This window comes from Pleurodeles waltl, chromosome 2_2, assembly GCF_031143425.1.
Source record: "Pleurodeles waltl isolate 20211129_DDA chromosome 2_2, aPleWal1.hap1.20221129, whole genome shotgun sequence".
In the NCBI taxonomy this organism is placed as follows: Eukaryota; Metazoa; Chordata; class Amphibia; order Caudata; family Salamandridae; genus Pleurodeles; species Pleurodeles waltl.
In genome coordinates, this window is record NC_090439.1 from 1023913005 (window position 1) to 1023933221 (window position 20217).

Below are 20217 nucleotides of genomic sequence, written 5' to 3' on the forward strand. Positions count from 1 at the left end.
TCTACTGGCTCTTGAAGAAGTTCCTGAATGTAACACTTTCATTTGAGTAAGGAAAGGATGGAATCATACTACAGTCTGACACTTCCATCTCCTACTCTCAAACCCACCATCACAGTAATTGGGAAAGGAACTCCTAAGGAGGAGAACGTAAAGATATGGACACTGACTCAGGAGGCGCATGGATGGAACAGGAACTCAACATAACCATGATAGGAAAACATCACGTTGCAACAGAAAGACAATCACACGTGGACCCTTGTATTCCATGAACCTGAATCACTCAGCTGGGACAAAGGACTTTAACATCTGAACAGACAACAGAGAAGTCAAAGGCAGATGCTCACACAGACACACGGGGACAACTTGTTTTGCCATGAAAACAGGAAAGAGGATTTCCCGATTAAAATGCTGCACATGCCAGAAGGCTGCGCTTGGCATGGGGTTGGCTGCAGGGACAAAGGCTGTTCACAGTGAGGGCATCGCTGCCCATGGGGTTTGGATGCAGAACATGCATGGCGTGGGGTTAATTTCCTTGCAAGGGGTTGGCCTCAGGCCAGGTCCTGTGGCCAACCCCCTTACCTCACACAGCTGACAGCCGCAGTGATGAGTGTTTTTATTTACATATGGTAATAAAGTATTTCTTTACGTTACAAAACCCTAGAAATTCACTGAAAAAGCCCAAAGGTTACAGTGATGTAATAGGTAGGTGGAAATTTCAATGAGAATGTACTGTTTTAAACTACAACAAACCCACAGGAATTCACCAGTTATAGCTATTTCAAGTAATTATTACTTGAACCCAACAGTAACTACAACTCATGCCCTCGCCAAGCACAGCTCATTTCCCCACAGATCACATCACTCATGGCATTTTCTGGAAAACCTCACATATATTAGACGGTAGAGTATTCAAAAGATAACTTACACTCAGTATCAGGGGTTGTTACATCTCTTCTGTCAGTTACTTCTGAAAACATTGGAATAAATACAGTAAAGTAAATATTATTGGCCTTTTCGTTTATGTCACAAATACAATTTTTCATGTTAAATATTGTTTTTATTCACTAACCAATTTTTGTGAACCACTTACTCCATGTACTTTCAACTGCCAAATGTAGTAATTATTTTTTAATTTTGTGCATTTACACTATGCAATGTTTAAATAAATGTCCTAAAAATAATCTGCAGGTCAGAGTTCGATTTCCAGCATGGCCAGCTCAATCCAGGTCGGTCAACTGTAGACCTTCCGATTGGGTAATAGTACACCTGTTTTTTTGCAGTGCATTTCTTGCACAAAAGCAAGTTGGTATTTTTAATAATCATCTCAATATGACGTGTTTGCATCTAAGATGGAACTTCAAAATGAATCAATAACTCAATCTTTTATTTATTTTGTAATATTTTTAGTTTTTTTAGGGGGGGGATTTTATATAGCAATAAACACCACCTGACAGATGTTTCACAAAGTGCTACATAGGGATAGAGAAGAAACATGTAATCTAAAAATCTAAAAAGATTATAAACAGAAGAGGTGCAGGAATACACATAACTTTGCAACTCGACGCTGTGTGTCTGAGCCACCAGGAACCAATAGGTTTTCAGTCTTTCGCAGAATCCTTTACTCATTGGCCTCAGTGCCACCATTATGGCTGAAAGTTCAGGTAGGTAAAAGTTCTCTCTCTCTCTCCTTCTCTCTTTGTTGGTAAGTATCATTGAACTACCCATTGTCTATGCTTTACGTTCTTGTTGAAAAGCTGTCATTCCCCTGGATACAAGTATTTGGTGCCATCTCAGAATACTCACAAACATGCTGCTAATATATGGAATTTAGGCACATATCCTCAAGTTGCATTCACTTGAGAATAATACACAGATTTACGTCTGCGTGCAAATGAGTATTCAACCTACTAAGAATTATTCTCTTAGCACCGGGTGATCACCTCAGGATACTTTCTTAGCAGAAATAAATCAGTGTTCAATGCAATAACTCCGTTTCATGGACACATTTTTTTAAACCCATGTGTGAAGTGTAAAAATTATTTCTAATCGAAGTCATGGTGTATCTCAGTGTTGCCAAGAAAATGTAATTTAGGCCGCAGACCCGCTTCATTTCAGCAGCGTTGTGTGCTTGAAGGCAGTGCGCCTGATGGGCTTTTATTATCCTCCCATTAACATAACTGGTCCCGTGAATCTATTTAAGTTCAGCTATCCAACCTTTCATAAGACACCATAAAAATACTCTGGCCCATATTTACAATAGTAGTGGCGAGGGAAAGGGAAGGAATGCACTGTATTTCTGAAATACGGTGCCATCCTGTCCTTTCCCCCTGCGCTGCCACCGTTTAGGCTACCTAGTGCCAATGCAGGCGCCCTTGCACCGTAGTGCTAGAGTGCCTCTGTTGCATGCAGGATCATTTTTGTGCAGGGAGGGGCACCTTCCTGCCCAGAAATAATCCATGGAGGTGTTTTCCTCTATCTATGTGTTCAGCAGAATGGAGCACACATGGAAAGGTTGAAATACAAGGAGAAATATAGATATTTCTCCTCGTTACGCCTGTCCCTGGGAGGCATAGGATTTTGATGCATTCCCAGGTTTACAAGTCCTTGCAAATCTGTGAATGCGGCAAAACCCATGGACGTTACGTGGGAAAACCCACCGCAAATTGCCATGGTGCGCCTCCCTGGAGCAGTGTAAGGCAAGGCAGTGACTTGTGCTTCCCTTGCCTTACTCCATATCTATGGGGCCATAAAAAGCCACAAAAAGTTACTTTGCGTGGCCTCATAGATATGGGTCTGCAGTCAGTGCTGCCAGAGCATCAAAAAAAAGTGATGCATGGGGCTCGTGAATATTCGCCTCTATTCCTAATCATGCTTCACGGCAAGAGGAAAGAGGGGATTTAGTGTATCAAGCAGGCTATATAAATTGACTCAACATCTCCCCATACTCTGCAAATGACATGGATGTCTGGATGCAATGGAGATACCATAAATTATCTAAACCACATAAACCATTAAATTACTTTGTGTGCACATCAGTGCCACACTTGGTCTTCCATGGCATTGATAACACCAGAAACTCAGTGTTCATTGTGTCTATGTCCATATTGTATTGTAATAGTATTTATATAGCACTTACTACCCCTGACGAGGCATTGAAGCGCTTTTCGGCGAGTAGCACGCTACTCCAGAACCCAAAAAGAATTAGTGGTGGATTAGTATAGGGAAATATGAGTACAGTTTTAGTATTATTATGAGTTAAATTGAGCCGCAGATATGAGAGTTTGTTTGTTAGATTTACTGAAGTAATGGAGGGGTGGACAGAAGTGTTAATTGGGAGTTTATGGTAATAGGATTTAGGCTTGGGATGAGTAAAGGGAGGATGGAGGAGGGAAGAGTCTGTAGAAGGGTTAGGGAGATCATAGTAGGAGGGTGAGATAAATGAGGGAGAAATATAGTAGGGTTGTTTGGGAGATCATGGTAGTAAAGTGAGGTTTGGGTGAGTTAGATGTGGAAGCGGAGGGAAGAGCTTAAGCAGAGTTATTTAGGAGATGAAAGTAGTAGAATGGATTTGGGATGAGTCAGAGTGGGAATGGGGGATAGATTGATAGAGACATGACATATGGCGATGGGTAGATAGGTGTGATATAAGATGAGAGCAGGGATTCATAAGTATCTAATATAACAACTTATCTAGGAGTTATGCAATGACCTATGAACATGTTAAGCATAGAAAAACATACACACATATATATATATATATATACAGTATATATATACACACACATGAATACACACACATATGCACACATATATGTACATATATATACATAATTAAACCATGAATAAATATACTTAGTTAAACAGGTTTAAAGAGTGTGTGTGTAGTTTATTGTTATGACATAGTAGCGATACATATTTTCTAAAGAACTATATGTAACTCGAATATACACATAATCAGAAAAAAAATATTTATCAACATAGGCAGATGCAGTCCATAGTTGTTTGAATATGGTGGTTATGAAGGAAAGAACCAACTCTTGAGTAGTCTGAAGATAAAATATTTATCTGTGGCTCTTATAGTTGGGGGGTAATGAATTCTATAGTTTGGCTGCTTGAACGGAGAAGGATGTACCACCTATACTCTTTTTCTTGTATGGTGGTGTTCTAAGGCGGGGTGCCAATCTTGAGCAGAGGTTTTGTTTGTTGAATGTATTTGGTTATTTTGTTTCTGATCAAAAGCGGTCCTGTTCCATGTATAGCTTTGTGGGTGATACAAAGCAGCTTGAAAGTGCATCTTCTGGCAACGGGTAACCAGTGTAGTGCTCTCAAGGCAGAGGAGATGTGGGCTTGTGGCTTTACATGTAATAGTAGCCTGGTTGCGGAGTTCTGAATACGTTGTAGTTTTTTCATAATAGATAGAGATGATCCATGGTAGAGGCCATTGGCATAATCCAGTTTGGATAGTACAAGCGAGATAGTAGCTTGCACCTTGTGTGGAAATCCAAGGTGGGGGAAGATGCGTCGTAGTGTCTTCAAGGTGATGAAGCTTGTCCGTGCTAATTTGTCCACTTGGGCATTCATAGTTAACTAGGAGTCCATGGTGATTCCAAGGTTTTTAACTTCCTTGGATAATTGAGGGGGTGGTCTGAGATCGTCAGGCCAGGCGCACAGTGGGTCATAACTTTTCCAGTCACCACATATGAGTATTTCTGTTTTGGAGGCATTTAGTTTGAGATGGCTCCAGGTCATCCACTGATCAATGGCTCTGAGGCAACTGAAGATTTCTGAGTTTTCAATGTTTTTGGGGCATTCTAATTTAAGTAGTATTTGTGTGTCATCTGCATAGTTGTAGCATGTGAGATGAAAATCATTGATCAGTTCTGGTAATGATATCATGTAGATGTTGAAAAGCAAAGGTGAGATGATTGATCCTTGGGGGACCCCTGCTTTTGTGAGGTAGGGTTTGGATGAGAAGGGGGGAGAATAGATGATAGTAGATCTTTTTTGAAGGTAGGATGTAATCCAGTCGAGGGCAGTCCCTTCTATGCCGCCTTTGTGGAGTCTTTGAATTAGGGTGTCATGGTCAACCGTATCAAAGGCAGCCAAGAGGTCCAAGAGAAGTAGTGCAGCAACTCCATTGCGGTCAACTGTGTTTTTAGGATCATCCCAGATTGCTGAGTGCCGATTCAGTGCCTCTTCCTGGGCAGAATCCAGTTTGGAAGTCTGAAAGTATAGAATTGTCTTCAATGAATTGTGACATCTGGGCGAATGCTGCTCTTTCTATCAGTTTGCCCAGGAAAGATCCATTTGTAATTGGTCTGTAGTTGTTGGGGTCTTGCGGGTCTAGGTTTGTTTTCTTTAATAACGGTCTTATGTGTGCCCTTTTCAGGTCTTCAGGAAAAGTTCCTGTAGTTAAAGAGTTGATGATTCTTCTTACAGGTGTGGCAGCAGAAGTAGATAAAAGAATGTTCTTGAAGATGTGTGGTGGACAAGGTCAGAAGGGCAACCAGAAGGTCTGCTTGCTTTGACCAAATCCATAAATTCACCTTGGGATATTTGTTTGAAGGACTGTAGAGGCTGGGTTGGTTTATTCTTAGAGTGTATTTTAGGAAAGGGGTTGGGGCTGATGGTTTTCTTCTGTTTTAAATAGGAGTCCAATGTGTCTGACTGGTTGTGTAATGAGTTGCCAGTTTGTTTGTGAAATCTTGAGCAGTGGGATGACTTCCTTCCATGCATGTAGGTTTTCGAAATTCATTGAGAATTTTATAAAATTATTTGGTTGTAGATTTAGCATTTTGAAATCTGTCTGAGTAGTACCATTTTTAGCTTTTTGGATTGATGATTTGTATATTCATAATGCGAGCTTGTCAAGGTTAGAAATGTGTGATGAGTACAAGCTTATATTTCCTATGGGGGAGACTTTTTTATCTGGAGTTGACATCTTGTAGTATTTTCTGAAACATGTCTTAAAAACACAGGTTTGTAATTAAATTTGTCAGAGTTACAAGCTGGATTAAACAATGGCACTGTTTTATGTACAAACCATGCAACACAGCTTAGCAAGTAAAGTTGCTGCGCTGTGTGAAAGGAATAGAGCAAAACAGAGCCATATTTACTAAGATGTGGAGCCTTTTGCTCTCTCCCTGTTATGACGTACCTTCCAGTACAAAAACTAAACTTTAAGCTGTACAGTGCATTAAATATGCAAAGAAGGAAAACAAGAAGAAATTTAAAAAAAATCTCCTTGTTATGCCTTTTCCAAGGAGGCACAGCATTTGGGAACTAATTCCTGTCTACAATTCTTTGTAGATAGGGATGTGTGTAAAAACCTATGGGTGGTAGCATGGTAGCACCCACACACCTCCCATGGAAATCCCCTTTGATGCAAAGTAACGCAAATTGCACAACCTTGGTTGCAATCCAACTAAACTGTGATTTGCATTGGACTGTAAATCCCACTGCAAACGTTTGTTTATAAATCTGGGACTGCATGTGCAAGATTCAGCCTCTTTTAGACAATTTTGTTTCTAACTTGCAAATACTGTTTTTTTCCACTCACTTTTAGTAGACACAGTACAGTGTGAAGTTAAAGACAGCACAGGTTATGCTTGTAGCTTCAAATTAAAAAGTAAAGTCATATTTATATACTAGTTGCCAGATTTACCACTCTTGTGCTGTACCTTAGCTGTAAATGTGCATTGAAGGCACACAAATCTTTAGCTGACAAATCTATAAAGTAAAATAGGTGACCTACTTGCATCCACAAAGCACATATACGTACACTTAGCTGTCACATTTTGTACAAAATGCAGCTGCCAACCACAATCTTAGAAAAAATAATCTCTAGAAATGTCATTTTGCACCCTATAGTTCACAAACCAAATTTGAATCAATAGACCCACTGCAGTTTTGTTCTCTATTTCTAAAATTATTTTTGTAAAGTTGTCACATAACCTGCCTAAATGTCTGAACAGTTTCCATTAGCTGAATCTCCTGTAGCTCAGAGGAAGTTGCACTTTTCATTCCACATGATCTCTGACCTCTCTCATAGATCCTCTTAGGGTAGAATTCAGACAAGGAAAAGTGCAAAGGTCTAACCTAGGATTAGAGCACCAATTTTGGAAAACTGTAACATAAGGCACTCTGGCATTATTATTTTCTACTATAAGGAATGTTGGTTGGACAGGAATTAGGAAACACTGTAAGAAGGCACAGGCAAGGATAGTGTGAGGACATAGGCTTGAGTCAAGGAGGGGGTCATCAAGCTTAGTTAATCCTTTTAATCCTTTAAAAACTGCTGTAAACACTGTGGCACACATTACTAGAGGCCTAGGAAAGGGGACAGTACTTTCTCACCCCCATAGCTACCCGTACCAGGTAACCCTAACTCTGGAAATCCAGCCCATTATGAGTTGGACCCTGAAGGCCTGTTATGAAATACATAATTTCAGTGGAAATTAGTAATTCTGAGTCCGACTCTCCCACTACATTTCCCCCCTAAGGTGTTGGCTGCTTTCAGCAACCAAAATATCCATGTCATAGTAACGAGGTCTACTGGGTTCCGTCAGAGCTCATATTTCAGATGTGGCCACTAACAACTGTTACCTTCCCCACTAGAATTAAGTGGCCATTCATATTAAGGGCCTCTGAAGGGAGAAATTTGATTAGAGGAGAGAAGAGAATGCTGCCCGATTGCTGGAAACCTTAACTTCTAACTGGGGGCAGGGGGCTGTGGTGATGTGTCTCCAGTTCTGCCCTGGAACAATGAATGGGCTTGAAAGCTGCTCCCTGGGCTAACCAAACAATCATCTTGCTGACCCACATGGAAGAAGCATGGAAGGCCCTGAAAAGATGTGCTTGCATGCTGTTGGAAGTTTTATCTTGAGGATGGGACATCTAACAACAAAGACAACTGTGTCTGCCTTGAAGAAAATGAGCAATTCAGTGGCAAAAGGACATTCTGCTGTGGCTCTAAAGAGCTAGTGAGTATATGCAAACGTACCGTGCAGACTGTTAACTTAAGCCCTAGACATAAAGATCCGGACATCTGTGATTAGCTATTTTTAAATCAAAAACATTTACTGCTACCAGTGAGTAACTGTTTTAGGAGGTAACATCTTCTAAGGGCTAATAAACACATTTTCCTGGTAGGCATTGTTTTGTGGTCATTTTTGGGAGCCATAACCAACACTTTATTTTCTTTATTTTACTTTAAAGGACTGTCTATGCTGCAAATAGCATTCAAATCATTTTTGATAATAACCCCTGATCCTTGCATCAGATTCCCTTCCTTTTGTATTACTTTAATCAATAGATATAGCTTTACTTATCTAAACTGGTTGGGAGTTTTAAATTGCTGATTTCCTAATTGCAATGCTGTGTTGGAGTTGCCCTTTACATGCCACAAGCAAGTTAATTTAAGAAAGGGCTTGCGGCTTGGGCAAGTGACTAAGGCTAAGCTTGTCAGTTCTCTCTGAAGCTGTTTACTTAGTTGGAATTAGATCATTTTGACTTAGTGTATTTTAGCCACTGCTCATGACCAGACAGAGGCCTCACTTCCCCACAGAATAACAAACAGGTTTCCAACAGAGAACGTGTTAAAACGGCATACTAATAACATTGGCCCCCATTATGACTTTGGTGGTCTTCTTGGAAGACCGCCGAAGTCCCACCAGTCTGAAGACCGCCAGTGTTGGCAGTCTTCTGTCTGCCATATTCTGACTGCTGGCGGCTCTCCGCCATAATTTGGGCGGAGAGCCGCCAGCAGCCATACTGGCGGTCGGCGGTGCAGTGGAGGTTGCTCCTTCGGCACCGCCACGTCACCACAATACCCCCGGTGAATTATGATACAGTATTCAGCGTGGTGATGTTGTGGTGACTGGGTGCTGCCAGCAGAGCAGGCCCCATGGAACCCGTTCCCTCCTGGACGACCACCGAGACAGGTAAGGTGATCGTCCGACAGGGGAGTGGGGTGGGGGGATGTTGTGTGGCGTGTGCGTGAATGGGGGTGTGAGTGTGTGTGTATGGAGGGGGTGAGTGAGTGCGTGCATGAATGCGGGGGTGTGGTGTGTGTCGGTGAGTGTATCATGTATATGTGTGGGTGCGTGTGTATGTGTGTGAGTGGTGTGTGCATGCGTGGGTGGGGCAGTGGGGGGGTATGTATGGGGGGCCCCATGGTGTTCGGGGGCAGGGGAGGGGTGGGGGCCCTATCAGCTTTGGAGGGTAGGAGGGGGGCCGTGGCTGTTGGGGGAGGACTCTGGGGAGGGGTACGGGGGAGACCCCCATCAGATAGTGCCTACCGCCATGGTTTTCGTGGCGGTACAGAAGTCAAGAAAACCATGGCGGTAAGCGGGGTCATAATCCCGCAGGCGGGCAAGTGATGGCCGCCGGGCTGGAGACTGATGTCTCCAGCCTGGCGGTCATTACCACCGTGGTGGACGGTGTGGTACATTGGCGGTTTGGCTTGAGCCAAACTGCCAATGTCATAATTTGGCGGTAGTTACCGCCAGCCTGTTGGCGGTGCTACCACCAATTTAACACCGTCTGCCGGGGTCATAATAACTCCAATTGTAACTAGTAAACTGTTTATGAAAGCCTACATATGCTTGTTGGTGAATATTTGTACATTAATGGCATCCAGAACAAGAAGATGTCGAAATTCAAAATTGAGGTGGATGGTTTCCAAGAATATAAAGGAGTATTGTTCAATCAATTCAAATCTTGACTCAATCTCATGCAAGAAGATTTTATTCAAAATCAAAAGGTTCAAGAAGGCTTCTGATAAGTTCAGAATATGCCTTGGTTAAGTCTGTAAATGCCAATTTGCCAAGACGAGTTTCGGACTCTGATGGCACGCAGGCCAAGGGCTTTTTCAAGGCTCTTTTCCTTTACATTTATAATTTGATTCCAAATTAGTTTTTCATTTACATCAGTTCTGTTTGATAACTGTATTTAAATGTTGTATGTTCTTAAATTTCTGTTGATTCATTTTTTGCACTGCTCAGGGTTCGGCTTTGTCTGTTTCTGTCTATTGGGAGTGATGTTCAATTCCCCTTCCCTGTTGTCTTAGAAATTAGGTCTCTAGTTAGCAGAGGTTTGCACTCTCTCCAAGTAGGGACAACAATCCTAGTCAGGGCAAGTAAGGTACGCACTAAAAGTTTATGTGCGCTCACCTTCTGGAAACTTGGCCCGGATCCGTCGGGATAAACTAAAGGCCCAATGTGTAAAGTATTTGTGAACACACACAGTAATATAGTGAAAACATCCCAAAAAGGCCTCGACACCTGTTTAGAAAACTAGCCAATATTTATCTGAGTCAAACAAGACCAAAACAACAAAAATCTAACAAACACAAGTCAAGTTGTGAATTTTCAAAGATTAAAACAAAATGGAGTGCTTAGAAGACAATAGCTCGCACCCAGGGCTTTTTTGTCACGCTGAACCAGGGCAAATTCAAAAATTCAGTCCCACTTCAATGGAGGGTGGGCCAGGCATTGGAGTCACTTAGACCCACTGACAGTAAGTACCTTTGTTGCAGAGATGCTCAGTGACGATGGGTTGATCCATAGGAAGAGATGTGTTGCGCTTGGATACGATGCGTTGTTTCCTGATCGGGCAACATTGTTGATGTATTGATGTCCAGAAGCGATGAGTAAAGATTCTGATGCGTCAGTGCTGCATCAGCCAAACTGGGGCTGTGTTGTAAGTTGGGGTTGTTGCATCACGCAGATGGTGAGTGGTGTCCGTGGCTTTAGAGCAGGCACCGGCAAAGCGGCATTTCTGCAGCAGGATGCGTTGGTTCCAAGTGACACGCTGGTGTCATCGCGTCAGTTCTTGTGTTGCAGCACCACACTCGCCTCCAAGAGCCCAGGAATGGATTTGGCAACACTTGGAGAGAGACGGACTCACAGCAGAGGAGTCTAGGTGCTGGTATCAAGATACAGGTGAAGTCTTTGATATCCCTGAGACTTCAGAAACAGGTAGCAAGCTCAATCAGACCCCTGGAGAAACTTTGGATTGCAGGATGTAAAGAGTTAGATCCAGTCCTCTCACTCCTAGATAAGAAGTAGCAGGCGGCAGGCCTACACAGCAAAGCAAACAGCAAAGTGTTAGTCCCTCCTGACAGCCCAGCAGTCCTTCTTCCTAATAGAGTGTCCTCAGTCCAAAAGTGTTCTGAGTATCTGGTGTCAGAGGCCCAGTTCTTATACCCAAAAAGGGCTTTGATGTAGGGGTAATTTCAAAAGAGTTCTCTGAAGTACACAATAATCCTTTTCAACCCAGTCCTGCCTCCAGACTACCAGTAGGGGGTAAACAGTCCTTTGTGTGAGGGCAGGACACAGCCATTTCAGATGTAAGTGCGAACTGCCTCTCCCTCTCCCTGCCTAGGACAACTATCAGTATGCAGATAAATGCAGACAAATCACCTCTCACACCCAACCCTTCCTGTTTGTGGCTGTCTGGGGAGAATGCACAAATGAAGCTGTCACCTAAACCCAGACGTATATATTCAGAGACACAATGCTGCACAGAATGGTTAAAGTAAGAAAATGGCAACTTTCTAAAAGTGGCATTTTCAGACCTGCAATTTAAAAACCATCTTCACCATAAGATGTATTTTTAAATTGTGAGTCCAGCGATACCACATGCCATATTTCTATATTTTCCCAATTGGAAATTACACTTAAAAGATGTTTTAAGGCAACCCCAATGCTAGCTAATAGGACTGATAGTCCTTGCAATAGTGAAAAACAATTGTAAGAGTTTTTCACTATTTGGACATGTTAAACTTAAAAGTACATGTCCAACCTTTTAAATACACTGCACCCTACCTTTGGGGCTAACTAGGGCCTATCTTAAGGGTGATGTAATAAAAAGGAAGGTTTGGGTCTGACAACTGGGTACCCTTGCCAGGTCAAAATGGCAGTTTAAACTGCGCACACAAGCTATGCAGATGCAGGCCTGAGACATATTTGAAAGGGTACAGCAGTGAATGGCACAATCAGTGCTGCAGACCCACTAGAGGCATTTGATTTACAGGCCCTAGGCACAAGTAGTGCACTTTACCGGGAACTTACAAGTATATTAAATATGCCAATCGTGGATAAGCCAATGTGTACCCAAGTGGCCCCCCATGATGATGACAGGGGAGAAATCCTGGACACAATAGCAGGGGATCTGGCTGGTGATGGCAGTAGGTGTAGCCAAACAAAATATAGCAAGAAATTGGGGTATTGGACTTAAACTGGTGCCAAAGGGCAGAACAGATGATTTACCAGAGCAGGGACTGCCCCAAAAAGTGGGAGATGGTCTGGGGGGGCCTGACGTGACTACAGAGAGTACTGATGGTGGGCTGTAGGACCAGGGGCATGAGAGGGGTCTTCCTCACTGAACCAAGATTTAAATATGTTATATGGTATGGTTTGGGCTTTAAAAGTACCACAACAACTATGTATGTTGACTCTACTTATAGGAAATTGACCCAAATTGCTGTATAAGATATTTACACTTTTTTCACTTCCGTGCTTGATTTGTATGATGCGCAATGGTTTAATAAAAAGACAATTAAAAAAAATAGTGTGCCAGACGGTTACACTGTAGCATTCCTTAGTTAGTTCATTGGTGAGTGTATCATTCTAGTTGGAAGGAGTAGGTAAGTTGCTTGCAATTGAAATCAAATAAGCCAATCATGGAGAAGTCAATGTTACCATGTTTTAGACAAAGAGCACATGTGCTTTAGCATTGGTCAAAAGTGGACAGAGTCCTAAAGCCAGCAAAAACAAAGTTCTGCACACAGTCAAAACAGGAGGTCAGAAAGCAAAAAGTTAGAAGAAACCACACCAAAGGATGCCAGGTCTAACACGTTGGAATCAAGAAAATGTATGTTTTTATCTTTGTGGATGGTAAATTTACAATATTGTGGTTCTCCAAATGTCTCAAGCCTTTAAAAAGCCCAGGCCTGCGCGCTACCAGAGGTCGAAACACACATTGGAATAATGGCATTTTCAGACTTAACCAAGGCATATTCTGAACTTATCAGAAGCCTTCTAGGACATTTTGATTTTGAAGAAAATCTTACATGAGATTGATTGAAGATTTGAGTTGATTGAACAATACTCCTTTATATTGTTGGAAACTGCCCGTCTCAGTTTTCAATGTCATTACTCTTTGTGGGATTAGGGGTTTGACCCAAAGTAGGTTGAGACAGAACTCAGAAAATCCAACCCTATAACAGGGAGATGTAGATCCTGGTGTTTACTCCTTTAAGCAATACAGAACAAGAAAATGGGAACCAATATTTAGACAAAGTTCTCAGGGTCTAAGTCCTTCAAATCAGAGATCAAAAAGAAAAATAAATGTCAATGAGATTTGTAAGAGTTCCACCCTGGAAACAGGGAATGGAGAGAGTAGCTACAGGATAAATTGATGAGGAAAATAGATTTTTAGAATGCACTCAAGGCTCCTGACTGGAAGCTGTAATTTAATTGTCATGCTTTCAGCCATTGTCCTTGATTTCCTTTCTTTTTGTGGTCTTACAGTTGTCCAGAAAAGTCTGACCTGAAGTCCTGGGCTGTTATTCAGCACTCACATTCTAACTGCTTCATTCTGATTCAATAAAAGTGACTTTGCTTGGACTATCTCCCCTTATAACTCACCACAGTGGGCAAACCTGATCATTACATATCCACTCCAGCTATACTGGGGCAATCTTAATCAGTGATACAAAAGCCAGGGAGCAGGCATTTAATGACTGGTACAATCTGCTATGAGATGTCCTATGAGTGCAGAATATTTAACTAAAAATATACCTCACTGGAAGCCTGATGTGGCCAAAACGTGAGATTTATTACTCCTCTCTCCTTCCATGATTCTAGTTGTCACCGCAAGATTTATTGAGAGACCTGTATATGGCAGCATACAAACTCTTTGCACCAGTTGTCATTCAGTGAAAGTGCAAGCTTCAAATCAAAGGATGTGTCGTAAGGACCCTCATATCTCTACAAGACGGCTGGATTAGGGGCGAAACACCCCTGCTTGTAGGCGACTGAGTCACTTCTACATCAGTTTGCAGCTGTCGGCCAAATCATTCCGGCTTTCTAGAAGCACCTCACGAAAACACAAATTGTAAAGGTGATTGTTGACAGCCTGGCACCTGGACTCTGGAAGACTCTCTCAAGGAATATCGCGGTGCAACAAGTCTTACCCTTTTCTCTTGTTAGCAATAAGTCTCTTACACACACACACAGGCAAGAAAGAAGATGCAGGATAATTTTCAATACATTTATTGAAAAGACTGTAATCTTCAATAAAATGCATGAGCTGAAATGATTAGGATAATGATAAGTAACAAAATCTGGATTGTGAAGATAAGCAATGTATATATGAGCAACCTCAACATATTGCAATAAACGTGAATATGCAAATTCCCCCCTAAAGCGTATTTTCTACTCTAAAGAGAGCAAGGCGTGATAAACCTAATCTGCCCATACCATGTCCATGAGAAGCGCCCCAGCTCCTGTTACCCTAGGACAAGGTCGGCCTCCAGTCTCCAAATCAGGCTTCGTAGAGACACAAAGGCTGGAATATCCTGGGTGGAACCCACTCTAATAGCCTTGGTCTCACTAGGTGTTTTTATAAGGCACATGTTATTGTTCGTTCAGACATCCTGACGTGGGTATGTACTTAAACGCTAGATTGTGGGTACAAACTTGTATCTGCAATATCATAACAAATGCCTGACATTTTCACATTGTGTTCTTTGTCAACATAAAGCAAAAGAACATAGTGACTATCTAATACGTCCATTACTGATATTTTCGTTTTCACAGAATGGTAACTGATTATGAAATAAAAACATTTAGTCAAAAATGCAAGCAGTGCTAAAATGAATAAAATTGAATAATAAAACTGACCGTGTTTATTTAGGTAAAAGGGCACAGGCCTGCAAGCCGAAGCCAAGCTAAACTCCTGTACCCAGGCAAACTAAATTGGATCCACAACACCCTCCCCATTGCGGAAAAATAGGGTGCTAAGTCCAAAGTCTAAAAATGCTTTAAACTAAATACCTAAAAACAAACGTTATAATCATACATGAGATTTAATGTCAAAAGGTGACAAGCAAAGTAGGCCGGCAGACAAGCCGAATTGAAAGGCAATTTGGTGTCGCATTGTACACTTTGAGAAAAAGCCAATGGTCAAATCAACAATAATCATGGTCTTGCAAAACATCTCCAATGTCAATGGAGATTCAGACCAGAAAGGACTCCAATTTAGCAGGCGATAGATGGATCAAAGGATTAGCACAGGGATCCATGGAGCAGAAGTGTGCAGGATCCTCAAACGCAGAACAACCTGTGGAGGCAGCACCTTCCAATGTGCCAGATGTCTTTGAAGCCAGGAGATTCACAATTGGTGGCTCTTAAGATGCCTCGCGAATCAACCGCAGTCTCAAGGGGCATGTCCGTGAATGGACCCTCATCAAGAACATTGATCCTTCTCCATAGGAGGCACAGGTTGCATTGCAAGACACCCTATTGGTGCACATTTGAAGGAGTACCAAATGTAGTGGAAAACTGACTGCACACATGGTAGGACTGGTCGGAACGTCAACGACCAATCATGCTTCAGCTCTTCCAGCAAGGAGGCTCCGAAGAACTGCATCATGTGATTACAACAGAGCTGGGCTGGTGGGAGCACTATCACTCTGCTTTGCTGAGGTAGGACAGCCACTACATACCAAAACTACAGCAGTATACTGCCAATTAATGCCAAGATAATTGGGAATCCGCCAAAGACACTCGAAAAGAGTGACTTAATGGCTGAAGGTATGACTCCAAACACGGTTTGGAAGGTGCTAACAAATCCAGAACCGACAGCCTTAAAAAAGTGCACATCCCTGCAGTACTAGACTCGGTTAAAATTCTGCTCACGAATTCTCCAAAGTGTGTGGGGAAACTGGTATTTATTAGGGACTGTATCTCAGATGATGACCTTGATATTTGGTGATCGTACATCTCTTTGGCCGATGTCAGGACAACTCATTTTTTAAACATTAGCGCCTTTAGTCTGCTCAGCTTGTCAAAACTTACATTAGATGTAGCAATGTGGGGCCACAAATCTGCTACTCTTATCTCTTGTGTGGGGGGGGAATGAAACATGGCCGCAACAAGTTACCATTTGAGAAACGAAAATGACATAAGAAATTCCAGGCTCCATACCGCAGCAGCTTCCATCGTTCAGAACCACATAACTTCCATTTGAAAGTATCTGAAATACTGGACAAATCAAAGGGACGGGAGTACCCTTCACATGGCATTCCAAGTTCCCAACCTCAGCATTACAAAGGTCGTGCAAGGACACCTGCTTACAAATCATAAAATGACTATTAGTAGTCTCAAAATTGCTTCTGCCGAGGAAGACCTCTGTTTTGCCATTCAGACATTTAAAATCGAAAGGCAACTTCCACACTTTGTGCATGCAACTTTCTCCTAGCTGCTCATGTCTGCCTACAGCAAAATGTTTTAAACAGTTTGTGAAACGAAAGTTGGAATGGGCAGATTTATAACTCCATGTATTAATCATACTGCTGAGGAAATTTCTGCCACAGAAAAAGGCAACTTTTCTAGCTTTTCAATACTAAGCCTGATGTAACTAGCTTCTTTTTTAGCCATTATCTGTTGTTGCCTGGACAAATTAAAAGCAGTAAATAATTTGCTACTATTTATGTGTTTCTAGGGCACGCAGCCAGTTTTCAAAACCTACAATGTCCAACCTAACTGCATAATAAAACGCAGCTGAGTTTGCCCATGTTGTAAAAAGTACATATCATTCTGAATTATGTCAATCGCAGACAACACAATATTTTTTAAGGTGTCAACTCTGTTGGACAAAGTGTTCATGCCATTAATGACAATGGCTAAAGCTTTCTCCATGTTTTCCTTATCTATCTGCCTTAAACGTGTAGCAGCTTCCATTTGGGAAAGCTTCCAAATTTCATTATATATGATATACAGGCAACGTTTTGAGAGTGGCTTCCTAGGTTCTAACAAGCAATCTTGTAAGTCCATTTCCTCAGATAGAAGACTAAGATGTTCTTTTAATGCTTCTAAGGAAGAAGAACATAACCATTGTTGGCACAGTTTACCCACACTGTATGTAGTGACAATACCCAAGTGCTGGCCAGAGACATAGCGAGGGTCTGGCCAGCTGGCTTTGAAACCCCGAGGAATTAACAAAACATACCTAGCAACTATTTGTGTCCTTTGGCCACAATAACCATCCTCCAGGCCTTGAAAGCGAGGAATTGAAGATACAGTTCTGAACCTAAGCTATGAGCTGATATTCGGTGACATTTAAAAGCGTTTGCCAGATCTCAAATGTAGCTGGCGTGTGGATGCTGGGCGCGTTCATCTCTTTTATTTTAGCTAACCTCAACCAGGATGTTTGCTGGATAGTTTCATTTAAAAGTATCATTTGTAAATGAATAAGGCATGCTATAAACAATGCTTCCCTACCCCATATCTGCCAATCTTTTGTTCTGAACAGGAATCAACAGCGACAAAGATGTATTTGTATGCACCATCAGGTTGTAAGAGACCACATTGGTCCAGGTACACACATTGTAGCGGTCTGTTTGAAACTAAGAGGTGGTGGATCCTTTTATTTATTGGCAGATGCCACAACAAAGGACATATTGCTTGGTCTGTTTGTATAGACCTGGCCACTAGAAGGGTTTTTGCAAAAGAGAAATTGTGGCTGCCAGACCTGCATGAGTAGAAGAGACACCCTCATGCACTGCTTTGATAAGACCTAATCTCTGGTCTTGCTTGGGGATCACACGCTCTCTCGCCACTGGAATAGTTGCAAATGCAACATTGTGAGCACTAACATGATAGGTATACCTTGCAGGGTATGCTTTTGGTAAGGGCTGGCTGTCAGCCGAAGCTTTCACGGCAGCCAGTGTTTCATTATCCAATCTCATACGAGAAAAAATTATTGCAGCAACAGAAGCCATAGCTACTGCGGATTTGCCAGCTTCATCAGCCAATGTATTTCCTACAACACGTATTCCTACACTTTTATGGCCCAATGTATGTACTACATGTGCTTTTGGTAGACTTTCCCGTAGGACAGCTACACTCTCCCACAAACTTCTGTGTTTAATGGTGTTCCCCTTGGAGTCAATAAACCCTTTCAGACACAAGTGATTTAAATAATCATTGTAGGACTGGACACAGTAATACGAATCACACACAATTAGTGTGGGCTGTTCTGGATCTGTGTGTTTCAGCGCCAAGATAGGAGCCCTAATCTCTGCCAGCTGTGCAGTGCAGTCCTCTAAGGTCTACGTGTAGGTATCTTGAGGGTGGAATACACCATCTCTCATTACCCCGCTTATGCGCAAGTGGCTGAATATTGATGTTTAGTGGCCACAGATGGTTGTGCTGAACCATCAATGTAAATGATATTTTTATATTGATCAAGTGGTAGTATGTTGGTAGGTGCGGGGTACTCCTGCTCATATTGGAGAAATTCTTGCGTTTGTTATTTGGGGTCAAAAATGTAATCAACATCAGTGGCAGTCACAATTTTTGCCTCTTTAGTGATTTTTTACTATTGTTTTTTTCTATTTTGTAGTACATTTCCAAATGTTTACTTTTTCTGTTCATTACATTAACATTGTTTTGGTACTGCTTAAATTAATTATTCACAATTTTTTGGGAGAGAACCTGTTACCTGAGCTGTAGCTACCAGGGGTATCATAAGCCTAGAATTTCTCATTGAAACCAAATATTTATGTCTTTAAACTTGGTTACTTAACTTTGTGCAAGCACAATCGATGATCTCACACTGTTTAATAATTGATACTCTTATATTCTCACACCTCCTATTCCTTAGAAACTGCCTGAAGGTGGAAAACACTTTTCCAGGGGGCCACAGAATTGGTAGTAGTGTTTGTAAGCCTTTATCAAGAATTGGGGGGGGAGGGCTGGTCCAGGGGGAAATCTGATTTAACCTTTCTCATAATCTCCTGCACCTTCCCCTCATCCAGCTCTGTAACACTTGCCAATTGTGAGATAGTTGTTGATGGTTCCTGAAAATGGTGTTCCTCAAAATGGTGTTCACTCAGAAGTTTGGATCCAGTGACAGGGGATCAATTCCAAATTCTTGATTTCCTAAGAGAAGATTTCCTTACGAACCTAGCCCCTTTGACATTAGCAGCCCAATGGCACCTAGAAGGGCTAATGGGAAATTGATGAATTCATATCCCTTAATAACTTGATTACTGGGAAGTGTTCATTAAAAAAAACAATTTTTCAAGTAACCACGTGATTCTAAGAGGTCTGCAAAAAGAGAACAAGCAAAGATGATTTAGCTATCAGATAAAGCAGCTTTATTATTACCAAGAACATCAGCTGGTTGGGCGAGCTGGGATCACTTGTGGTTTCATATCCCTATTTGAAGATTGTCCCAGGTAAGTTTGTTTTGAGGCTAGGCCTCAACTTCATTTCTAAGATTAACACAAGGTTTCATTTATAGCAAGAAATAGTCCCTCCAGTTCTTCAAGAAGAAAACCAGTAGGAAACATCTTCGTATTGAACTGACGTCTTTTCTGGACAGGGAGCAAGTGGTTTCCTAAGGTGAGGAGTAATGTGGGTACACCTGGGGAGGTCCAGGATGAGTCTGGCTGCTGCATTCTGTATTGTCCGGAGTCTTTTGATGAGCTGGGAGGGAATATCGGGGCGTTGCCAGAGTCGAGGTGGCTGGTAATGAGGACTTGTGCAAAATTCTTTCTGGTGTTTACTGGGATCCATCTGAAGAACTTGTAGAGCACGCAGAGGGTGTGGAAACAGGAGAAGGCAACTGCATTGATTTGTTTCACTGTCAGTTGGGTGTCAAGATTATGCCGAGGTTGTGAGCGTGGTCGGTCGGTGTGGGAGTGAGTCCGAGTTCTTCTGGCCACCAGTTGTGGTCCCATGCGGAGGTGTTCTTTCCAAAGATCAGTACCTCAGTTTTGTCAGAATTCAATTTGAGGTAGCTGCTCTCATCCACTCAGCTACATTGGTCATGACTTTGCAGAAGTTGGTTTTGGTGCTAGAGGGGTCTTCGGTGAGCGAGAGGACAAGCTGGGTGTCATCGGCGTAGGAGATGATGTTGAGTCAGTGGGCTCTAATGTCAGCAAAGGGGGTAATGCATATGTTGAACAGTGTGCAGCTTAGT

The 20217-nt window shown here is 42.1% G+C and overlaps 1 protein-coding gene across 2 annotated transcripts in view; it reads right to left on the reverse strand.

Moving 5' to 3' along the window:
• OC90 (otoconin 90) overlaps window positions 1–20217 on the reverse strand; it is a 443355-nt gene that overhangs the window by 141704 nt on the left and 281434 nt on the right. For both annotated transcript variants that reach the window (XM_069220767.1, XM_069220766.1), the window contains exon 8: window positions 926–967. In XM_069220767.1, the coding sequence (XP_069076868.1) occupies window positions 926–967 (42 nt within the window). The remainder of the gene's footprint in view (window positions 1–925; window positions 968–20217) is intronic.